The 24,174-nt window shown below is 45.6% G+C and overlaps 3 protein-coding genes across 8 annotated transcripts; 2 read left to right on the top strand and 1 right to left on the bottom strand.

The window, feature by feature from the left end:
* The first annotated feature begins 77 nt into the window (after window positions 1-77).
* Window positions 78-2,700, top strand: medag (mesenteric estrogen dependent adipogenesis). The gene is made up of 4 exons (XM_088440065.1): window positions 78-339; window positions 1,377-1,480; window positions 1,613-1,731; window positions 1,807-2,700. Exons 1-4 carry the CDS (start codon window positions 137-139, stop codon window positions 1,990-1,992), a joined length of 612 nt encoding a protein of 203 aa, XP_088296191.1. The 5' UTR covers window positions 78-136; the 3' UTR covers window positions 1,993-2,700.
* alox5ap (arachidonate 5-lipoxygenase activating protein) lies at window positions 2,631-23,889 on the bottom strand. Of its 6 annotated transcripts, XR_015868526.1 has the most exons (18): window positions 23,694-23,888; window positions 23,246-23,293; window positions 22,481-22,562; window positions 22,301-22,406; window positions 22,148-22,233; window positions 21,900-21,983; window positions 20,520-20,829; window positions 19,856-19,958; window positions 19,720-19,788; window positions 19,239-19,637; window positions 18,694-18,842; window positions 17,603-17,732; window positions 16,993-17,169; window positions 16,742-16,849; window positions 16,585-16,671; window positions 15,920-16,017; window positions 4,931-5,006; window positions 4,790-4,855 (listed from the first exon to the last, which is right to left on the bottom strand). XR_015868526.1 is itself a non-coding variant. In XM_088440060.1 (17 exons), the coding sequence occupies exons 1-17, from the start codon at window positions 23,724-23,726 to the stop codon at window positions 15,922-15,924; spliced, it is 1,998 nt and encodes a 665-aa protein (XP_088296186.1). In that variant the 5' UTR covers window positions 23,727-23,887; the 3' UTR covers window positions 15,702-15,921. The 6 variants fall into 6 exon arrangements, 4 of the variants coding, with proteins under 4 accessions (XP_088296187.1, XP_088296186.1, XP_088296185.1 ...); XM_088440060.1 differs by lacking the exons at window positions 4,790-4,855; window positions 4,931-5,006 and having other exon boundaries at window positions 15,702-16,017; window positions 19,239-19,375; window positions 19,445-19,637; window positions 23,694-23,887; XM_088440059.1 differs by lacking the exons at window positions 4,790-4,855; window positions 4,931-5,006 and having other exon boundaries at window positions 15,702-16,017; window positions 16,742-16,801; window positions 23,694-23,889.
* On the top strand, window positions 6,948-13,472 carry rtn4rl1a (reticulon 4 receptor-like 1a). The gene is made up of 3 exons (XM_088440063.1): window positions 6,948-7,138; window positions 11,466-11,920; window positions 12,037-13,472. The coding sequence occupies exons 1-3, from the start codon at window positions 7,126-7,128 to the stop codon at window positions 12,865-12,867; spliced, it is 1,299 nt and encodes a 432-aa protein (XP_088296189.1). The 5' UTR covers window positions 6,948-7,125; the 3' UTR covers window positions 12,868-13,472.
* Window positions 23,890-24,174: the final 285 nt, after the last annotated feature.

The raw sequence follows: 24,174 nt of genomic DNA, 5'->3' as shown, positions 1-24,174 counted from the left end.
CGTTCAAGAGATTTGAGTGTGGCGTGTGCTTTTGTTTTATCAGAAGACCGGAAGTGACCCGCTCCCTCAACACGACTAGCTTTGCGGCGCTATAAAAACAAGGCGCTGAGCATGACTAATTCACAAAGGTGACAACATGGGAGAGAAAGACTGTAGTGAACCTGCGAGGGTGACAGTGACGGAGCTTCACGAGTTTCTCCGGAAACCCCCGATCGGATTCTGGGTGGAGAATACCCCAATCGGTTCAGTCGTCTGCGGGGACCCGGACAACAGCCTGTTGCTGGCCGATCCTTGCGACACGTCCGCGGGCAAGGTCGTCTTCCGAGGCTCGCTGGGCAGGTTAGTTCCTAGTCGCTCATCTCTTCTTAGGAATAGTTCATCAAGGTCGATTCTTACATGCAACTAATGGGATCGAGGTCGTCTTTTAACGTGCAAACGATGAGAGTTGCTTTTCATCAAAGTGACGTGATGCAACTTTGCAAGCGAACGGAATTCAAGTCGAGTTCACGACAAAAGAAGTCGAGTTGCGTTCGAACATTTCGGTAAGTGTTTAAGAATAATGTAGTGGTGTTTCCGCAAACTAAACGTTTGAGAGTTTTCCGTCGAGTTTCAAAAAAAGTGAAGGTAAAATTAAAATAAAATATGTTTAATAACCCGGATTTGATAAGTTATATAGGAAGTTAGAAATGTTATAATGTAAGAGTTCAAGTTCCGTAAATAAACATGACAACGGCCGTTCAGCTATAGTGAAAAAATCGTAAAAAAAAAAAAAAGTCAATTCAAAATTTAAAAAATGATTGCTCGCAAACAAGAATTTAAAGTCTTGTTTCATTTGTGATAAATGTCCAACAATTGTTTTGTTTTTTTTGTTTTTTTTTTGGACATTAATGACTTTTGATGTGAAAGTATTTTGATGTGAAAGTATACGATTCAAACTTGTGTTCCAACCAGTGCTTGAAGTGGGCTGCTATGATTTCAAACATTGTGACAGACCATAATTATTCTCATAATTTTTTCCAAAAGCTTTTCCCCACCCACGATTCCCATTTAAAGACAGAAAGAAAGAAGTTGATGAGATTTGACGTTGATGGAGCATTTCCGTCAACGGCACTCAAAGTGTTCCTTCCACTGTCATTGTAAGATTCAGCAAAATTGTCTCCAAAAGGAAAAGCTAAGAAGATTCTTGTCTCCAGCGTGCATGCACACATGCATCCGGACATTTCAAACCGAGACGGAACGAATTGATTTATCGATTTATTCTAAATGAGATGAATTCATTTAATTAGCCGCTGCCTAATCGAGTTGAGTGAGGGTAGACAAGAGAAGCCAAGATTGAAAGCTTTTTTTTTTTTTTTTTTGTCCAACCCACAAACCAGGACGGTGATACTGAGAGACCTGTGGCAGTACAGCAGCTTCCGGAGAAGCCTTTTGTCCAAAAACATCCTATTGCTGGTGACCGCGCGGGTGCCCGAAAGCACAGGTAGGACGCCGTGCTAATCCGCTAACGAGATGCGCATTGTGTCAGATGGATGAACGTTTGTTTAGCTGTCTGCTAATCGCGAGTAGACTGGCGTTTGTGTTGGCGCTAACAAACATTGTGGATTCCCCGCAGCGGTGGAGAAGCGCTACGTGGTTTGCCTACGCGGCGCCGACCCGATGGTCCGCTGGCATATGGAGGCGGGTCTGAACCAGGCCATCTCGTCAGTAGCCGGCGAGAGCTACGACCTGGAAGTGAGTGGAACTCTCAATGGCCGACCGTTGTCCCGTTGAAAAAGCTAACCTAGGCGCGGGCCCGCGACGCCGCAGGTGGACCTGACGGACGCTTTGAACGCGTGGACGGCCCGCGACACGGCCGGGACCAGACCGGAGTGGCTCGACGCATCCTTCACGCTCAAGTACCACTCGGACGCGCTCTTTGACTTTCCGTATTGGCTGGGATTCAGCAAGAGGAAGTTTAAGTTTGGATGCGTGGTTTGGAGGGGTGAATGCTGAAAGATGAGCATTGCACTCATGTAAATACGTCTTTGGGATTGAATGAGTTCAAACTGGAAATTCTGACAGTACAGAAATCCTGCCGACATTTTTTTTTTTGTCCCTTCACCGATCCTAATGTTCTTCCGTTGTAATGAATCATTGTGTCAATTGCTGAGGGATGAGCATTAGGTTCACTCTATTGTGCACCCCCCCAACCCCCCAAAAAAAAAGGATTAGGAAGGGTTATTTTAACCTTTCTGCTAAAATCAATGAATAATTCTGAACTTGCATACAACACATTTGTATATAAAACACTAGAATTTCACATAAGTGCCGAGCGTATAAGACTATTCCGCTGTATTAAAAAAAATAGTTGGTGTGAATACCGCAAGGCAAATATTTGAACTACGAAAAAGGTGTGACAGGCATTCTCACAAATGCAAGTCACCAGCCAAACAGATTAAAAAAAAAAAGATTGACTTCTGCAATTCATTGTGTAAATTATGTAGCCTTCTAAATGATAGTTTCCTTTCTTTGTAGTTGCCACTGCTTTGATTTTGGGGGCGGGGGTGCAAGTGGATGTCACCTTCATGAGGAAATGAAATCCAACATTTTTTGTTATTGTTGCACTGTATCATAGATGTGACACTTTGCACTGATGTCTTTGTATACTTTTATATATATTTTTTTTACTGCATCTTCCAATAAATGTCAAAAAAACGCTCAGCGGGTTCCGCCTTTGCTTAAGGGATGAGCAACAATGTAGAAGCGGCCTTGGTGAGGGTCTCCAGCAACTCCTTATTATAGTCGTTCCCGCAGTAGCGAGCTAGCATGTAGTTGACAATTCCCAGGGTGGACATCAGCATCAAGAAGAACAAGACGCGTTTGCCGAACAAGTAGCCCGGAGTGCTTCATGCAAACACAAATGGAAAGGAAACAGTCAGGCCGCAAGCACGCCGTCTCCAAACGGCTATCCGAGGACGGGGAAATGATGCGCTATTTGCTATACCGATGGTTTGCCTCTTGGTGGCTAGCCAAAAAAAGCCCCAATAAACTGCAGAGGGGCCGCAAGGCTCAAATCATGAGAAAAAAGTTGCGGTTTACAGTCTGAAAAACTGTCAGAAAAACATATAGCGAGACGGCAACAAATTCATAACGAGACTTTTTCGAATGATTTGAAATGAAATGCTAACATTTGCTATGCTAACATAGAGCAATTAGCGCAATTATTAAGGCTACTTTATTAAAGCTACCTTCCAATCTGTTTAGAAACACGCTAATGGTTGCGATGCTGACACTGTCCCCACATTTCTCAACAGATCAACCCATCAAAGAGCTCCAGTTAGTCAGTAGAAACGCATGATCGTCTAATATTATCTTCGTTCCTTTTGATGGGAATAATTTTCATTGGGGAGTTCTTCAAATGTGGAAAATTCAGAAAGAAAAAAAAACAAATACCTCTGTGAGCTTTGTCCCATGTAGCCCAAAAAATACTTGTGACGCACCAGCAGGTAGACCAGGCCAGCGAATGCAGCGGGAGCTTGAAAACACACACGCACACACACACACGTTTATCTATATATATATGTATATATTTTTTTTTAAATCGGCAAATATTGAAGGTTTTTTTTTGTCGTGGTTCTCTGCAATGCACCAGAGCACATAAGTTCACATCATCGACTTGCTAGCTAGATAAATGACGGCATACATTCATGCCCAAGAGAGAAATTGCAAATTGTTCTGTTTTGTTTGTCTCTTTGCTGGAGTCAGGCAAGGTAACGGGAAGGCAGACCCGAGAGAGACGTGCACCGGTGTTTCCATATCCTCTCGTGCGCTGCCGTCAAAAACAAGCGCGCACACAATCTCTCAAGAGGAAAGTGAAAATTAATGGAAATGATGAATGATTGACCTTGGCTGAGGCAGAGGCCGGCGCACCACATGAGCGCCAAGAAGGTGGCGTAGGCGTCCAGGCAGTTCCGCCTGCGGGGAAATCACACAAAGGGGCAAAGTGGGCAAGATAGGCTCCGCCCACAACGCGTTCACATGGCTGGCTGTCACCTGCGCGCTCCGCCTCCGAGCCCGCGACAGGAGCTCGCTTATGTTGCGCAAGAGGCAGGAAGTTGCGCAAGCCCCGTCGAGTGAGTTGAAGCCTTGCCGACGAACGTGATCATGAAGGTGCGGCGCTCGATAAGTGCGGGGATGCGATCAAGTGAACGCGGGTTGTGTTAAAAAAAGAAAAAAAAAAAGTGGCAGACTTCCTGTTGGCGTCCTTTTACGTCAATGGCGCTCAATGTTAGCGGGGCTTCAACTATGACGTTTGCTTTTTCATGCCGTGACTGGAGCGGTACACTTTTCAAAACAAAAGCAAGTGAATTGGAACATGACAAAACTTTGTTTTTTTACGTTTGAGTTTGATACAGATATTTAGTGACGCCGTTTTCTGGCAGATGATGCGCAAATGAAAAAGATGATCTATCTTCTGGACTTGCTGGATAAACTACCCTCTAAGATACCACTCCAAAAAATCCCCCCCCCCCCCCCCCCCTCCAAAAAATTACAGGGGTTTTTCACTTTATTACTGCCCCCCATTTCCACCAAAATCAAATGATATGATTCATTTAATTTCATTTTACGGATTTTTTTTCGGGCTTGAGCCACACAGGAAGTGGCCCAAGCTCCTTCTCGCTGAAGAAACAGGAAATTTCATGAAAGAGGTCCCGCATGCGATATTTGAAATAATTAAAATAAAAAAAAAAAGGAAATTAAAACGTGACTTTTGTAGGTGCAGTAGAATGCAAACGTGGGTGCGCTTACTTGGCACAGGAAACTCGCTGGAAGGCCGCACTGTTGCACTCCTTCTCCACTTTGAGGGCAAAAAAAGCTTGAGGTTGAGAAAGGGGGGAAAAAAATGAAAGAAATCCCTAAACGATCGGTGTTGATGTGAAGCATGGCTTACCGTTCTGCAGCACGCTGACCAAGGTGACGAGCACCAGCTGGTAGATGTTCTCCACGACCTTGTTCTCCATCGTGACCTGTTGATGATGAAGAACAAGGGGGACGTGAACGCCTGTTGAGACCAAAAGATGAGCTAATCCCATCAGCTTCCTCTTTATGCAAATTAAGAATGTATTTGCATCACAAATGAAGTACTGTGTATAAATATATAAAAAAAAATAACAGTCTACTCCCCCGTTCAACCTTTTCCACCGTTAGTATGACCTACAAGCATGTCAAACGTGAAATATGATCATGTTGAATTGTCTGGCAGTCAAAAACGCTTTGTGCTCAAGTATTTCTTTCACAGCATTTCAAGAGCATGAATGAAGGAACCTCAATTGTCCACAAGGGGGCACTACAATCATTTGGAACTTAACGAAAAGCATGGATTCTGCCTTTTTCTTCAGATACTTATCAGAGCATTCAAAAGCGAGTTCGAAGACTGAATTGGCATTTCAAAGAAGGATTTTGAACAAGGTTACACTTTCCAATTGGGTTTCAAACGAGGCTTTCCGCACCCTCGTACACACATTGACTCAGCAGCACGCGTTCAACAATTACACGTGCGCTCTCTCGCTCTCAAACACACTCAAGAGGGTGCACACATTCTTTCGAGACACACACACACACGCGCGCGCACACAAATGAGAACGTGACACGGAGAGGAAGGCTGAATCCTTCCATCTCAAATGTTGAAGCCAGGCCGACGCCAATCAGCCGCTTTGAAGTTCATCAAAGGTCGCCGAAAGGTCGTAGAGGTCGCGCGGCCTTGGCCGCCTCTCAATTATTTTTCCCGGTGACCTATCCCCGCAATCCGCGCTGTTTATGTTGTGTTTTCCACGTGTGAAATAACAAGACAATGTTTTATTCTTTTGGGGCTTTATAACGCGCGTAACGCTGATGCTAATTTCTGTTTGTCTTTCTGTAGAACCTTGCAATATATATTAGCATGAAGCTAGCAGTATTTGGTGGATTGTGTAGCGGAGTCGGCCTATCGAATAAAATGAACACTAAAAAAGAAAAAAGAAGTGAGACACGGGTCAAAATAGCGGATCACACAAAAAGATGGTGGATGGTATACGGCAGAGGTGTTAAAGGGACAGTGTGTAAGATTTAGATCGTTTTTCATTCAAAAGGAATAAATATGATTTTAAATTTCAAAAACTTGCAAATGAATGCATATATAAAATATATGCAATATAATCGTAGGTCTTGTTATCATTACATGTTACATGGGGGGTGGCACTTCTCCGGAGGCGGCCATGTTTGTTATAGTTACGGACAATGGTAAAAGCGGTACCTGCAGCACCTCCTTCTGTCCATAATGAAAAACGCAAGTCCCGGGTGGCAGAGCTAACCCGCCACGTCGTTGAAATGGTGTCAACTTCCAGGAACTTTGCTAATCTCATTTTGAATTGTCCAATAAACCAATTTCCAGATTTTGTGCTGTTGTTTTCATTCGGGAGATTTTCCCTCTCTGCTATGAAAACGCAAAGCATGCTTCCGGGAGGAAACTTCAAAATAAAAGTAATTTGTGTCATATCTTTCTTGTTATGATAGAGTTTATTTTGAAACACTGATCGACCTTCTCACATCATTTGGCTGTTTTACTATAAAGTAGTAGATTGACAGGCAGCGCATTCTCTCGTGTATTTCATTGTCCCCCCCCCAAAAAAAAAAAATCCCATCCCTATCGGTTACTGGCGAGTAAATATCTTTCCTGTCGTCGTCGAAGGTTGGCTTCTGGAAACGTAGATGTCAAAGCAAAATTGTTAGGGCACGCAGGTGTGCCTAATAAAGTGGCCACGAATCAAAAACAAAAAACAAAAAAACAGCGGAAGCATCGAAAACGAGTTACATCTTTGTGTACTTAATCATGTGAGCATCAACGTCAGGAGTGAGAAAGCGAGCGAGCGAGCGAGCGGGGGGAGAGAGGGATGCGGGAAGGATGAGGGGAGGGGAGGGGAGGGGAGAGAGGAGCAAGCATTTGCTCGGGAGCCATTTGAGAGTCCGCGGAAGAAGAGGAAGAATCCGAAGGTGTAGGCCATGGCGTGCCCGCTCACGTAAAGTTCCGGCCGCCGTCTCCTCGCTTTGAGCCCCGCGCGCGCCGAGGAAGGAGGAACATGCCGCACCCGCCGACCACAACCTTCTAGAATGTTCACCCGCCGTGAGTCTCGCTCCGCGTCTGTGTGTGATGATGCCACGCCGAAACAAAAATGGGAAAAACAAAAAACAACTTCTTCAAGTTACTTGGTGAAGACTTGGTTTGACGCGCCTTTCTGTAATTTGGGTGACTTCCCCACCAAATATTTGACTATTAATTCATTCAATGCCAGGGACGTGTAAAGACGTTTTTCAGGAGTCCACTCATTCCATCCCAGATACTACTAAGTATCGATTCCATACATAAGTATCTAAGATTTAATGTCTGAACTCTTAAAAAAAAAAAAAAGTCTTCGACACTGGCGGCTAACCGCTAGCGGGAATATTGACGTCCGCGCAGGGACAGATATTTCCGACTCGAGCAGAACTTATTTAGGCATCTATTTATTTATTATTATCATTTATAGATGTATTTATTGTCCGAGTACCAGCCCCGATTTTATAGCACCTTTTACAAAGAGAAAAAAAAAAAAAAACTGAAAAGTTCCTGGAACTTTTAAGTAGAACCAGGTACTTTGGAGGTCCATTTTGTGTCTGTACTGCAGGAGCCGTTAACTAAATGTAGTTCCAGGGAAATTTATTGTGGTATAAAGAAGGCAGTGCGAGTGAGATTTACATTTACAAGTCCAGGGTCTTAATCAGTAGGGGGAAAAAAAAACACAAACAAACCAACTTTCAGCAAGGACTAAAAGTTCTTGGAAGTTTAGTTGGAAGTGCAAAACATAAGGGAAGACGCTGTAAGAAATAAATGCGGGTGCACGCGTGTTAGCGAGTCAAACACGCGCAACAGATTTGCATCATTTGGCACACACTTTGTGCTAAACAGCCGTCGCCATGGCAACCCCTGCGCTCACGCACACGGCTTTCAAAGGCCGTTATTGATTTTGCCCCGTGGCTCTTCAGTTGAAAACTCATGAATTGGTATATGTTGGCTCATTTGCATAACCCACCGCCCCCACCCCACCCCCCCCTCCCAAAAAGTCTTCTTTTCTGAAATCGAACAAAACATGCTGGATGTGTGTCAAAAAAAAGGGTGCAAAAAAGGGGAAAAAAGGCAGGGACGTTGTAAACCGGGGGTCCACTGTAGTCCGCATCCCTGCACTTTTTTTTTGAATAATTCATGCCTATCTCGGATGTCGGATTTTCAGCTTTCGGTCCGTTCCGTTCAAGAAAACGGCGAGAGACTCATGAAAGTCCGCTTTCCTGCCGGTATGGCTCCAGTTTTTTGGGGGGAATTGAGATGAACCCCATTATCTTGGTCCACTACGACTAGGATTATTACCATGTCATATTTTTTTTTTCTTTTTCAAGCGGAGCCGATGCTTTGACGCTTGCTGAGGTGACCTGGCAGATTGCTGACATTTAGACCAGACGTAAGAACGGGTTTATTTGCCTCGCGCGAAGCTTGCTTTCTCTCTCGCATCCACGCAGTCGCTAAAAATAGGCAGGAAGTGAGCGAGGAGTGCGCAAAAAGTGCCAGCTAGGCGTCTTTCCTCGCGTGCTAATTGAAGCCGATGCCGAGGACGATGAAGACGTCAACAATGATGCGCGCCCGGCCAAAGTCAGAGCGGAGACGAGCGGTTTAAGAAGATTAATGTCATCCCAGTTCTAGGCCCGCAGCCACCCGAGGCTAAGCCCAACCCCCTTAAAAAAAAGAAAAAAAAAGACCCTCCTGCAAAATAGCTTAGCTGAATGTTTTGTTTTGTTTTTATTAGAGAAGGCTAGAAAAAAAATGAAGCTCAAGTGAGGACTGCCTTGTTACGAAAAATTCAGCTTACGAAACCCACCGGCAGAAAAATATTGCCTCTAGTGAGAGAAAATTCAAGATTGTTGGCATATATTACGTTATCACAACCGTATTTGTTACAACTTGTCATGCGTTGTTTATGGTTCTCTACATGATTATTATGCAATCATATATAATTCTAATATGTATTTTATTGTTTTTGATGCATTTTTGTAATTGAACCTTCTTTTTAGGGGGGCTTGGAACGGATTAGGCTACCAGCGTGTAAAAAGCAGCTCTACTTACGAACAATTCTCATTACGAAATGATTTCCGGAACAAATTCCTTTCGGGAGGACAGTACAAGTAACATTGTAGTTCCCTTCACAGGTGACGGACGGTCCAAATAATTCATTTTCGAGGAGACTTGGCCTTTGAGTTTTCCCACGTTATCCAGCAGCGAGCAAACGAGCGAGCTCAATTCGAACGCGCTCGTTCTCCTAATTTCTTGCGCTTTCTGAGATGCGTCAGAGTTTATTTTTAGCCCGGCAGCGCACCTCCACAAGTCACTGTGCTTCACGGGCTAAACGGGGACTTAAACGGCCCCTTTCGCGGCGCGGTCCCAGTTGCATGAGGGAGGCCGCTCGCCGCCTAGGACACGGAATCACACGGGCGCCGCCAGACGTCGTTGGACGTGTGAGCTTCCGCCAAGTCAACATTTATCTCCTCAGTGCTGAAAATAAAAGCGTAGATTGGATTGAAAATATTTGTTCTTCTGAACGCAGCGCGGAATGCGTTTGCGGAAGCGTTCTTTCTCGTTGCACGGTAATCGGACAGTGTTGCATTCACTGTCCCTCTCAAAATGCACAATTTTGCATTCGATGTCACACTGCGGTCAGCCTATGCGGAATTTATCGTAGGTCTGAAGTGTCATGGCCTAAAGAAGGACCATTGTCAATTTACAATTATTCCTCATGTCGTTAATTGCACAAATACCGTAACACACGGGTGTCAATGTCAAGGCCCGGGGGCCAGAATGGGCCCGTCGCATCATTTTATGTGGCCCGCCAAATGCTGATCTACAACGTGCAAGTTCCCTTCAACTTTTAACAATTTTGGGGGGGAAGGGGAAACGTTTTTTATTCCCAATTTCGCTTTTAAACAGTTTAAGCCGGCCTCTGATTTCCAAACTAGCTAAGGGCGTGACAAACACTTCAAATGTATTTGACTTCACCGTCATGGCGGCCCTCTGACACAAACTGTGACTACAATGTGGCCCACCAAAAAAAAAAAAAAAAAGGTTTTGACACCAGTCTCAACAGCTTTAAATGGAACCCGAAATTTTAGTCATTGAATTCATTTAGTAGAACTAAAAACGAGGAAACGTGGAAGGGCTATATATATATTTGAATCATGGCGGCAGATGACCCCATTAGGCTTGAATGCCACATTGAAAACAAGCAGTGCGGCGCAGCGCCTTCCATTCATGCCGTGGCGTTATTTCACAAGCGGACGCCGGAAAGACGGCGCCAATCAATTATTGATGGCAGTCAGCCAAGCGACGACGCCGGCTTTGCGGGTGGTCCCCGTTGGAAGAAATGGCGGAACTACCCCGAGACTTGATTTGATTTGTTTTGCAAAGCTTTGTTTTCTTTTCCGATCCAGTCCGCTTCAAAGCTGCAGGCTAATCGAGCCGGGACGCGTACACACACGTGTACACTGCATTAGTCACGCCGCTTGACCGCACTATGCTAGTTGGGGTGGAACTAATACACAAAATACGCACAATTGCTCATAGAGTACACAAACACACATGCGTATGGGAATAAAGAACGCACACTAACGCAGGATCAATGCTGCATACATAAACACACAAGCTGCAAGAATGAATCTATCAAATTTACATCGAACCATTCTGAGAGCTATTTTAATTTGAAATGATCAAAGTCCTCCGAATTTGAGTGTAGGGCCTTGGAAATGACAACTTTGCTTCACCGAATTCTCAATTAAAAGCCAAAAGCATCCACAAATTAATCCGTTATTAACGTCAATGTTAGTTGCCGTCCCAAAAACACAAATTGTAGCGTATGTCCCATATCGAGCCCATATAATATCAGCGGGGTTAATACACGCCTTGAGTTATTCATCCTACAAAATGTTAAGAGTCTTTTTGGAGTATTACAACTCAATGGTGGATCTCGGGAAGTCGGTGGAGTCTGCAGTTTTTATGATGAGCCACCAGGGGGCGACCCACCAAACAACCAGAAAATACAACTGAAACGATGTCAATCTAGTTGTGTTCATAAAGAGTTTCAAAATATGGTATTAAAAATGGTCACATAAACGTTTGTCATGTGAAAATTTAATATATATGCGCATGTATATGCACGCAGTACATATAATGGTATATTTCTACTTTATTTGGCAGTATTCTGTCGTTCTGTTGCTAATCATTCCGGCATGTTCAGAGAAGTTCAAAACAAAATTCCACGTTTGTACCATATCGCGATGATGTTACGAACCGCAGCTTACAGTGCCGTGTATTAGTGACAAAAATGTTTGTTTGTTTTTCTTTTTCACAACTCCCGCACGCATGTCCCATTCAGGTTGCGGCGGTGCGGAGCTGCTGCTGGTTCTGTGCGGGCTGGACGCGTCTCTGCCGTGCCCGCGCCACTGCATCTGCTACACGTCGCCAAGCACCGTGTCGTGCCAGGCGCACAACTTGGGGGAGGTGCCCGAAGGCATCCCGCCGCACAGCCGGCGCGTCTTTCTGCAAAACAACCGCATCGGCCGGCTCCTGGGACAGGACTTGCCGCCCGCCGCCGTCACTCTGTGGCTCTACTCCAACAACATCTCCTACGTCCAGCCGTCCGCCTTCCGCGGCTTACGGCAGCTGGAGCAGCTGGACCTGGGCGACAACAGGCGCCTGAAGGCGTTGGACGCCGACACCTTCCGGGGCCTGAACCGACTCCGCGACTTGCACCTGTACCGCTGCGGTCTGCTAAGCCTGCCGCCCGGGATCTTCGCCCAGCTGCATAACCTCCGATATCTCTACCTGCAGGTAAGGTCTGACTGGCAGGGGACACCCAAAAAGCAGCTCCTTCACGCAAGCCTGATGCAAATTGGTGTCAGGACGACAAGTTCACGATGCCTCCCTAACGGCGCGCTCTCCCCCAGGACAACGAGTTGGAGTTCCTGGAGGACGACCTGTTCATCGACCTGCTGAACCTGAGCCATCTGTTCCTGCACGGAAACCGCCTGTGGAGCCTCCACCAGAACACCTTCCGGGGCCTGGGCGCCTTGGACCGCCTGCTCCTGCACCAGAACCGCATCCGGCGGGTGGACCGGCGGGCCTTCCACGACCTGAGGCGGCTCACCACCCTTTACTTGTTCAACAACTCCATGACGGAGATGTCGGCGGGGAGCCTGGCTCTCCTGCCGGCCCTGGAGTACCTTCGACTCAACGACAACCCGTGGGAGTGCGACTGCGGGGCGCTGCCCCTTTGGGACTGGCTGCGGACCTTCCGGGGCTCCACTTCTTCGCTGGTGTGCGTTACGCCTCCGGATATGGCGGGGAAAGACCTGAAGGTGCTGAGCAAAGAGGAGCTGCCCACTTGTCTGAAGGGGGAGGGCGGGAAGGCGGCCGGGGCGCCGGCCGAATCACCCAACCACCTGAACCGTCAGCGCGCCCGCCACGACGCGCACCGCCGACCCCACCTGCCTCACGGCGACCAGGCCGACCCGCCGCCGCCCAAGGGGGCAGACGGTAACTGCGCCCGGCGAGGCCGCGAGGCTAAAGGGGACCCCGACGAGGTGCGCCCGCTTCGCCGGGGCAAGGGCAAAGACTTTGGTGGGAAACCCAACGCCAGGAGAAAGAACAAGTGTGCGCCGAGCTCTTCGGTAGGCCCCCCCAGCGGAGTCCAGAGGGCCGCAAACGCAGCGGCGCCATCCCTCGCGGGGGTCTCTCTCCGCGGTGCGCTGTTAGCCTCGCTGCTAGCGCTGCGCTGACCATATTTGACAGCTATGGAGGGGGACTTAAAAGGCTTTCGGGGGACAACACAAGTCTCTCAGGACAAAACCAAATCAAGTCCAAGTGAGTCCACCGAGAATACCTAGAACCATTTGTAGTTTTCATGACGCTCATAGTTATTGCCGACTACTTTAGTCGTTTATCCAAGTGCTTTATTCAGCCCTATTTTGGTATGACTTGGCCCGGGCATCTTTCCTCGGTTTTCCTAAAGGCTAAAAGATCAATGGACTGCTAAGTCGCAGCATTGTCTAGGGACCATGGTTTTTGGTTCTTTAGCCTCGTCTTGACGCCAGGATCTCAGGCGCGAACGTTTTGCGTGCGCCTTACACTAAATGTTCAGAAGAACAACAGAAGCAAAGCTGATGATGTCACCTGTATCTTCTGTGGAGTTGTTGACACAAACACATTTTCATGGGCGCCATCTTGATCTCCTGCCCTCCATCCTTCATTGTTCACTCCATGCCTTCTCTACCTTGTCCCCCACTCCCACTCGAGTCTTTTCCACTTTCACCGCATCCACCTTCAACTCCTGCAGTACAACAATTTGTTTCTGCACAAAAATAAAAAGGTGTGCTCAAGCAAAGCGTGTCCTAGCGCCAGTGCCTTTTGTGTGTCGCTAATAAATGAGAGTTGAGGCGCACAGCAAATGGGAATAACAAGAGTGAAAAAGAGAAGCAAGTATTTTGGACTCCTTGGTGCCCTACTTTCAGCGTCATATCAAATATGCAGCGCACACACAGTTGTTGTCAGCGTGCGTTAGCGGTGAGGGGGTGTCAGGTCAACCAGAGAGCTGCCATTAGCCATGTGAGTGCATTTTGGGCCCGGCAGGAACAGAGAGAACCGAGATCAAGATCAAGACCGAGGTGGGGGTGGACATATACATATATATACATATATATATATATATATATACATATATATACATATATATATATATATCACACTGTATATGGTTTTGTTTGCACTTTTTTTTTTGCTTTTTAAAAGCCAAAAAAAATGACTAGTTGTACAAGAACAAAAGAATTACAATAAATGAAAATTTTAGATAAACGTGTACGATTCAATGTTTCTTGGGAAATTAATTGACTGAATAAAAATGTAATTTTTATTTTACAAGGGAAATGACCAGTGGGGGCAGACAAAAACAACAATTACCAAACTGTATAAAATGTGGTTATATTCCCTTATAAAGCGCGACTTCCTTTTTGGGAGACGAAAGAATAAAATAAGTTAACCGTAAAGTCTTCAATTGTTATCTCTGCATTTCAGTTGTAAATGTACTTTTTACAATTAAATGTTTACACAGGTTTTATTGTCATATTTATAGTATTATCATACCAGACGATGAAATTCTTATTCTGTTCACTTCCCGAGAGTTTGAAGTTTTGATGAAAAGATTTAAATTTAATGTTGAATTGAATGATATTTATATTCTTTTAAACTCTTGTTTGGGCTTAGAATTGATCTAAATAGTCATTTTGCCCCCATTTTTCAGACAGTAGTTTATTCTTTATTCTTGTCAAATTGTTTACACATTTGTAGTTCACATTTTTTGGTCAGCTTTAAAGCTCAATTAATTTTGAAGCTGCAGTTTTAATTCCGACGTGGCTGAGCTGATTTGGACGAGGGTTCCCCGGAGCCCCGTTTTGGGAGCCTTGCCTGCCGTCACTATGGCGACCGCCCCCACCTTCCCCCTCGCCTCACACGCTCGTCACGTTGCCGTTCCCGGCGTTTACGTCTCACCCCGCCTTGTCGATCACATGCCCGATTTCATAAGAGCCCCCCCACCCCTCCCAAAAAAAAACATGTTGGATCGTGATGGTTGTTTGTGAGTGTGGACTCGTTAAAAGCGCTCAGCTGCTCTTTCAGCGTGATCCGAGACAAACAGAGGCGTCAGCGTCACATCGCGCACGCCGGTCTTATGCAACGCCCGCCGGCCTAAATAAAGATCAATGAAGTAAGTGTTGGCTCCAGCGACGCGCTTATGAAAGGGAGAAGCGGAAAGCAAGTCGTTCCTCTTCCCCAACTATTGCATCTCTGCACGCGCGCGGATCGTTTCCTGCTGCATTCGGAGACACTGGGAAAATTGGCCTTTTCCCGCCTCATCCCAAGTCATTTTACTTAGAACATTTCTAAACATCTATTTGGAAAAAGTGCATTTGGGTTACTGCAAAACGCAATATGAATCACAGATCAGAATAAAACTAAAAGAAGGAGCAAGAAACACTTTTTGTTGACATTTTCAACATATTAGAATGTAGCTCAAATACTCAAACAGGACTTGTGCATTATGGGGAGAAAAAAACTTTTTTTTTTTTTGTATTTGGAAATACATGGGAACATGCTTGTAGGCTAAATGCTAAAAATGTAGCATTTTTCCCATTGATGCTACTTGGGAATTGACTTGTACCTGTACATACCTTGTGGCATTATGGGTAAAATAAAACAAAAAATATACTTAATATATTGTTTACTTACTTTTTAAGCATACTGATGTAATCTAGGTCAAATGTCCAGATTTATTTTCTTAACTTGTGCTTGCGCAAGATAGTATCTTGAGCGACAATGGGAATTTTCTGCAATATCCTGCGGCATTACGGGGGTAAAAATGCTCCGTTTTGATCATTTCCCGTACACGTATAACGCATTCGAACGTATTTGTACGTCCGGTTGCCAGTTCCTCCAGATTGGCGGCTTTACGCTTGGGTACATTCCAATAAAAACACTAGCGTATCCCGTCGGTGGCCCGACTGCTTTTTGCATATATTAAAACGTTAGATTGGCCGTAGTGCGTCACTCATTCCAAAAGGCGTGAGGATAACAAATTCTTTTAATGACTTGTTTTTTTTTTTTGTAGTGTCTCTGCTCGGTCTTAACAAAAGGCGTCTCTTGACTGCGGCTGCAAGCGTGGAGCTTGCGGCCCACGCGCGGCGCTGCGCGGCATGAGTCACGCACACGCACACGCAACGCGCGTTTCGCAAACAAAGTCCCGAGCTTAAACGAAGAAAAAGGTGCTGATGGGCGCCTTGCCGTCAGTGCGCCCGGATGCCGTCCAGTAGCCTGCGACTGTGCTGCCGATGGTCCACGGGGAGGACCTCCATCACCGTCACCTTCACGCGACTCTCGTCCTGAACCGCCACAGCAACGACAAGTCAGGGAACTACACCAAATGTTGATCCTTGTGTTTTTCTTGTCAAAAAAACAACTACAATAAAGCGTTCCCTTATACTGCGGGGGCTGGGTTCCAAAAAGAAGTCAAATCCGTAGTGCAGATATATGCTCGTACATATTTTTTTTAATTATATGATTTTTCTGTTTATTATAAATTGTTTTGTCATTAATTATACAAGTTTTTACCCGATATGGTGTTTTACGTACTGTATATGCTTCCGTTTTTATTTGTTTTTTACATTTATTACATATTTTTTAAACTTCCGCCATTAATTGCCTTCCTTAGAGAGTTCAGAACGTTCTAAGACAAGCATTTATATTTTCTCAGATTACTCTCAAATAATACATTTGTTTATTCATCTATAAAAACCAAACTTCTTCTACAGCTTACAGATTTAAACCAAAGGTCAAATCATATATTTAGAAATAAAAAGAAACTGCCATGGATTTAAAATAAAAAAAAAACCAAGTATTTTATGTTTCTACACTTAATAGAATTAAGTCAAAAGCGTGCGTGCACTCACGTTGTACATCTCCAGCTTAACTCTATTCCTGAAGACGTGCGTGCTGAAGTGGACCTTTGCGAAAACTTGGTTGAACGCATCCTCGTCCTGACACGGAAAACAATGAAGAGGTTGGATTTGGATCGCGTTGACATTTTTGGAGTGGTGCGCATTTTACCGTGTCCTTCAGGTGTCCCAGTTGGTCGGCGCCGATAGCTAGCAAAGTCTCAGCCGTCTCCTGGAAGCACGTGGCCCACACGTTGTCCCCAAAGTCAGCCAAGTTCACCTGAATATGAGGAGATGATCCTTTCGCCACATCCGTTTTCCTCCCACTTCTTTTCATATGAGACGGTAGTGCGACTTCGACTTAATATCGCGATTTAGCTCGGGATGAATACAGAAAGTCAGCAAAGGCGAAGATGTACTCACAGAGAGCATGAACCTGTACTTGAAGTCGTTGTAGTCTCTGCCGCATTTGTCACAGTGGTAGCGCCCGTCGTCCTTCTGATGGACCTTCTTGTGGCACGATGCGGTGGGACAGGCCCGGTACAGGCAGGTCTCCTTGCGGGCGAACACCACCGTGGCCACGCAGCTGAAGTAATCTGCCTGTGCGCGCGCACACACAAAAAAAACAAAACAATTCAACATCTTATCAGACTCTTCAAGTACATTATTCTTTTCAAATGAAGAGCAAAACAACTGGAACATTAAACAAATTCTTGCTCAACTGTGTTCGAGTGACTCCTTGGCAAAACGTTGGCTTTATTTTGTTACATTGCATATGGATGCGCAGACATAAGTGAGACCATTTTTTTTTTTGGGCGGATGAGTTGGAAATAAAGCAGATGTTACACCATCACTTATAGTGATGCTGAATAAAATATGCCTGGATATGCCAGTACAAATGCAGCGTTCCCTCATTTGTAGCTGTTAATGGGCACCGATGTATATATATGCTTGAATGCCTTTTTTTTCCCCATCTTTCAGACTATCCACAATTTTGGCCTTGAGCCTCGCAACGTGCTTGCTTATGTTTGACCTTTTGGCCGTGTCCCAGCTGTTCCTCCTTGGCCTCGCTCAGCGTCTTCCAGTTGGTCCTGAATTCGCCGGCTGGGGATCGGACCTCCGTCAGTGACTGGCTGCAGAGGGAGTGGCCGACCTGGTTGTACCTGCGCAAGACAAAGATGCCCAAACATCTCTCAGATCACCTACAGTACAAGGAAGACGAGGCATTTTCCAACACTTAAAAGTCCTCGTCCAAAATGCCTCCCTCCCAAATTTTCTGCTATTTCGAGTCGGCGGGACGGCTGCAGCTATCGAGTGTTTTGGTCTTCTTCGATAAACACATAAAAAAGCGAAACGTGACTTGTTTGAGCAAGTACGACAGAGCCGCTAAGCTACGCTAACACGTCCGCGTGAAGGAAAGCATGGGTCCGGACGGCGAGGCCAGATGAGTCACCGTTGCGCATCCCGGCGCCACGCCGATTTAGAAGCTCCGCGTCCCATCTGTTCTCGCGGGACACGCGTGCAAACACGGGCGCTCGTCGCCATCTTCGCCAGGCCCGGCGAGATGGGGGAAGAGAAAACCACGCAGCTGTTGTATTGAATCATTTTTGAAAAGAAATATTTGATAAATAACGTACAATTTTTTTCAAGGACAATTTAGTCGGTCAACTAAACATGTTTTTACAATTTCCTCAACTGATATATTTCTGAAAAAGCAGCATTCGAGAAATAATACTTAATTTAAAAAAAAAACATCCAAATATTGTGTATATATATATATATATATTATATATACATATACATATAATTCTTTAAGTTGCATAGTTTGCAAATAAAATATTTTCAACAAAACAAAAATTACTGGAGAAACAGTGTTTGAGATCAAATATTTTCTATGAAAGGAATATGTATATTTCCCCCATAAAGGTTTTATATTGTCTTGCACTTCTGAAAAAAGGGGCATTTAGGAAGCAATGTAGTCAATAAATCCCAAAAAAATGAATAAATAAAAAAGTTGTATCATGTATTTCTGAGGTAAACAAATTGTAAAGCAACAGGGGAACAAAAGCATTTTTGAATACAAACCTAAGCTATTAAGTTGAGTCCACATTGATGGCAACTCACCAGGCTCTCAGAGCGAAGGCTTCTGGGATGTCGGGGTTGACCATCAGCGTGGAGCTGAAGAGCGTGGACAGAGAGCGGCCGCCGAAGTCCGACACGCGAGCCCCTTTGACGGCGACCACCGGGTGACAGGAGCCGTTGAACTTCTGAGCCTGGAGACGCAAAACAACAGGCGTATTTTTCTCTTTTTGGGGACAATATTCCATTTTTTTCTAGTCTACAAATTTCGGTGCGCCAGAGCGACTCTCCAAGATTCTCCGCAACAGTGAGCCCCGCCCCCTGCCGCCATACTGAAACAACACCCATTCTTACTATGCCAATCATGCCCTCTGACTGTGATTAGGAGACATTTGGAGATTGCTTCTATAGAACCGAAGTTGCCCTCGGGGTAGCGGCCGTCGCACGCTGACCAAACAGGAACCCGCAACGACGGTGAGGCAGAGTTCCAAATACAGCGGTCCTTTCATTTCAACTCGTTTTATTTTCTTGACTTAGCAAGAAGAAATGCGGTCGGCCCAAGGGACGAGCCACTAGAAGGTCTGGCGTACCTGCTCTCCCCACAGCGTGAGCGTGACCATCTTCCCGCTGGAGTCGGTCAAGGTCAGCGCCCTCTTGGTGAGCTGCTTGCCGGCTTTGCTGGTAATCAGCGCCGCGTCCTCGGTCTCCTCGCACACACCGATCACGTCTGTTGGATCGAACCGCACGCGCCGTTTCACCGGCCGGAGAAAAGCTGAGGTCAGAAGGACTTGCTCACCAATGATGGCGTCGGGATCTTTGGTCTCCAACTGCGAGATGGGCACAAAGTCGCAGTGCAGCGTGGGCACGCCCTGGTCGTTTTCGCAGGGCACGACGCGCGAGTTGGCGTTCAGCGTGATCTCATAGTCGTTCTTCACCGACGTAAACTGCTTGTTGGCCACCTTCAGCGTGCCTTTGGAGATCAGGTAGACCTGCGGGGTCAAGCCGCGGTCACTGGCTGGAGTCTTCGCCTTTTTGCTCGGACATGCATGTCATTCGGAAAAACATACTCACCTTGCTTTGCTCCACCAGGGAGAAGAACTTATCCACTTCGCTGTTGAAGGCCGTGATTTTGATTTCTCCCTGCGTGCAGGGAACGCCACGTGACTATAAAGTAGACGCGTGCTTGTGTGTGTTTGTTATTACTCACACTCTCATCCACAATCTCAAAGCTGAAAAGCTTTCCCTCCCCTCTCGAGTTGCTCCAGTTTCGGATATCTGACTTGTTGGTCACTCTGGCTTTGACGGTCCAACTGGAAGGACAGCACCATTCAAAAGAGCTGACTAGCACACGTGAAGACCCCCCCCCCCCCCCCCCCCCCTCCCACCATGTGAATGCATAACATTCAATAGATTTCCATTAATATTTCACAGCAAAGAACACGTGTTCCCATCTATCAGTTGACCTGATGTATGCAATACCGCCATCTGCTTCCGTGTGATGTTCTATAGCTGTCATTTTAGGCATAGGTAGGCAAGATTGCAGCGACATATTACATGCGATAAGAATTTCAGCGGACCCAACAAGGCCCTTGAAGGAGTGCAGAGGAAAAAATGAAGTAAAACTAAAATGGCCACCTGAAGAGACTTGTGTCATATTCAGGCGCGGCTTCTAGGCACTTTTTTGTGCGCTTACATACAAAATGTCATGTTGTCATATGCATAATGGTGAGTAAAATTCCTAGAAAACCACAATGTTCTATCACTTGTAAAAAAGTTGCAGAACAGGTGTTCGGGCTACTCATGTGATACCCGGGGGCTGCCCAGTGCCTGTGGGCACCGCGTTGGTGACCCCTGTGCTAGACTATTCTTACTTGTTCAGGTAAGGGTTGAGTTGGTATATCGGGGTCAATCTGGTGGGGCTGGGAGTGGAGGAGCCTTTCATAGGCGATGCCTGCATGGGGCTCGCCATTCCAGAGCCCTTCGTGGGCGAGGGCTTCATGGGAGACGCCATTACCGAGCCCTTCGTGGGCGAGGGCTTCATGGGTGACGCCATTCCGCATCCCTTCATCGGTGACGGCAGCATGGGGGAAGCCATTGCAGGCGCATTCCCGTGGGCCGCCGATCCGGACTTCATCCCAGACCCCTTCATGGGAGAAATTTTCATCGGGGAGTCTCCGCAACCTAGGTCAGGAAACAAGGAAAGTGATAGCCCAAAAAAAAAAAATTCGCTGGACTTCGCACTCGTCCTTTGCTGTCATCTTGTGGCATTCAAAGTAACCACAGTAGCTGAGGGGAAAAACTAAGTGTGTGGGTTGGGAGCATGCATTCACAGTGGGTTTTCGCAGCAGGCCCATTCTTTTCTCCCACTGGAGTCTGGTGCCAACTGGCTAAAAGTTGTCATTCGTTGGCATGACGCCTCAGTGATCTAATCGCCGGAAAAACATTGTTTTGCTTTCTTTTGTTTTGCCACCTCCCTCCTGGCGCGTGACTCAGCGGACGCAACACCTCAAGGCTTGGCGCGGGCCGGTGGCCATGCTGAGCCTCGGGCGGAAAGCAGTTGCGCAACTACAGGCTCGCAACAGAGTGGCCCTTTTGCTTGCGCGCCCCAAAAGTCCATTTAGATGGCGCCGACTTGAACATTTTTAGGCTACACACTGACACAACGTGAAATAGTTTTACCCTGCCCTCAAAATCACCATCAATGTACTTGAGTCTGTGATTCAGACTCTAATCAGCCACAATTTTACAGATTGTTGACATGTAACTCTAGAGTTGGTGTTTTTTTCCAGTTGATTGCTTTGTTCCCTTTTGAATTCATCCAATGTGCAATTTGCATGAGTAAAACTACACCATGAGTGACAAAACAGACGCGGGAGTTTCCTAGTAATGAAACGCATGGCATCATTGCCGCCGTCATATTTTACTGTTTTAGGAAAACATGAAAATAGGGGCACACATCTGTCTTTTGATTGGTCGGTAGTCAACAGCAACTGGCAACGTGCATTTCAAAAGTATTATTCAAACACGAAATATAATGAAATTATCCACTAATTAAAGAAGACAAAATACTAAATTCACATTATACTGTTGAAAATGGCGAATTAAATCGCGATGTATGTCGCCACCTGCTGTTCACACTGAGAAACATCAGTCCATTTCTAATTGTAAGAAATTGCACGCAGCCGTTGCGGCTTCCCGCATTCAGATAATCACTAAGCACAGGATAGCAAGGCGAAAGGGCCACCACTTACTGCTTATGCCGTATCCAGAGGGTCCGGGAACTTCATTCGACCTCGAGGTGCCGGGCTCCGCCTCCTGCTGGCCGGGGCATTGATCTGCTTGGCAAAGCAATCAAACGGGTGAGCTATCTATTTGAATCCTGATTTTGAATGCTGTGACTTTTTCTTGACAAGTTGAGAGCAAATAAATTGGAACATGAAGCAACTTGTGGCTAAATTGTCTTATTCCCTTGCAAAACGAGCGGCCCCCGCTCTCTCACCGGTTAACTGCGTGGGATTGCCGATCTTGCCTCCCGCCTGGGCGGCAGACTGTAACACGTCCATGTCCAGCACCACCAAAACACGCCTGTCAGGCAAACAAAATGCACGCAAGTGAACAAATACATACATTTCATCTACAAAAACACACTGACCTGCTGCCCAAAGTGGAGGCGATGGTCTTCTTGACCATGCACACGCAGTTGGGCTCTAGCAGCTCAGCATCCTTCAGGTGGTTCAAGTGCGTCCCCAGCACGAAGCCTACGCAAACAAAAGGCGTTTACTGCCAAAGCAAGTCTCACGTGACGCCCGCGGACGCTCCCTTGGACACTCACTGGACAAACTGCGCACGCCGTCGCTCAAGTTCAGGCGGTACCTGCTGAGGCCTTGCTTGCCGGCCGGGTACTCGCGGATGTTCTGGGAAGAAACGGAAGCTGTGAGAAGACTACTTCCTAACAGGTCCACTCAACAGTTAACGAGGAATATGTCCCTCAAATAAAAATGTGTGGTGTTATGTTTTTCTTGATGACTAGTTCCATGAAAAAAATAGAGCATAAATCAGGAAGGCACAATACAAGCATTCAAGGAGGAAGAAGCAGGAAGAGGAAATTTCGAGGCTTGCGATAGGAAGAAAAAGCCCCACATAAGACCCAAAGGAGTCAATACCAAAGGTCCCTAAGTCACACTGCAGCTAGAAACGCGTTTTGTGGTAATTGATCACATTCCTATATATTAGAAATGATAGGTGTTGCATTCATCAGAAGTTACCCATTAACAAATGTATTTTTTTTAAACCAAAAACATTATTTTGATATTCAAAAAACAGTTGATGTGTTGTTTATACTGCACTATAGTTGATTAGCGTATAAGTTTGACTTGAGTCATTCCACAAAATGCACATTTTCTCCATTTTCTCATCAGAAAAGGAACAATTGGCTGTTATACGCAGTTACTCAAGAAAGAGGAAAAAGGTAGGAACAAACTTTTCAGATGAAAGATGAATGGAAGTTTAAATCTTTGTGAGTCTCGTGAGCACAATATTTTGTGCACTTTCAAATATGTGCGCCTAAAAATACTGATAATCATTTGAATTGATTCACCATGAGCTGCAGGACTGCATTTTTGACCGGGGAATCGTTGAACAGGGCCTATAAAGCACAAGAAAATCAAATACGAGTGACGTCACAAACACTCACACACGTGTCTTTATCAACAACTCAAGTGGCCACATTTACAACATATGCAAAGGTTGAAACCCAAGCTACTAATTTTAAAAAGTAACTTTTCTCTTCAGCTTAACGTTTGGATAACATTCATGACAAATCCTAAAAGGTGGTGACGTCACAAGCATAACAGCAAAGGATGAAACCAGTCTGGGGGTTAGAAGCCCCTCGATCAAAGTGCACACTTGATTCGCAAACTCACAAACGTCATGACAGACATGCGTCAATTATTATGCATAGTAGACAAATCCGGCGTCGCGCGTGTTAGCATTTTGTAGCTAGTCGTGTAAGCGATAAACAACAAACTTCTGACGATTACTCATACCTCAATCGCCCCTTGCGTGAGTTTGACGCTCATAGCGCAGCTCAAAAATGTTCGAGAACATTCAAGACGAGCTCTCGGTGTCAAGTAACCCACAAAAAAACTTCAGAAAGCTTTATCTGATCCAAACCGAAAATTAAGCGTACACTCCTGGGGGAAAGCAGTGGTACGCCTTCGACAGGATATGCTTGTATTTCTGCTTTCAAAACAAATAGCAGTTAAAAAAAATACAATGTAGAGCAGAGAAAACATGACTTCCTGTAGTAACACTTAAATACAATACATTATATTTTCATTACGCATATAATTTATACGTGAAAAACGCCGATGTAAAGGACAAAAATCGACGAAGTGGCTTTTTATTTTGAAGGCAAGGTTTTACCCGGTAACGTCTGTCACTAAATCACATACTAGCGTCTTGACCGGATATCGCATGTTTCGTTTGAAAAAATAAATAAATAAAAGGTTTAAAGACAACATACGA

Source organism: Hippichthys cyanospilos, chromosome 18 (genome assembly GCF_059441005.1).
Source record: "Hippichthys cyanospilos isolate Australia breed blue-spotted pipefish chromosome 18, RoL_Hcya_1.0, whole genome shotgun sequence".
NCBI lineage: Eukaryota > Metazoa > Chordata > Actinopteri > Syngnathiformes > Syngnathidae > Hippichthys > Hippichthys cyanospilos.
This window is presented reverse-complemented; position numbering and strand designations above follow the sequence as displayed.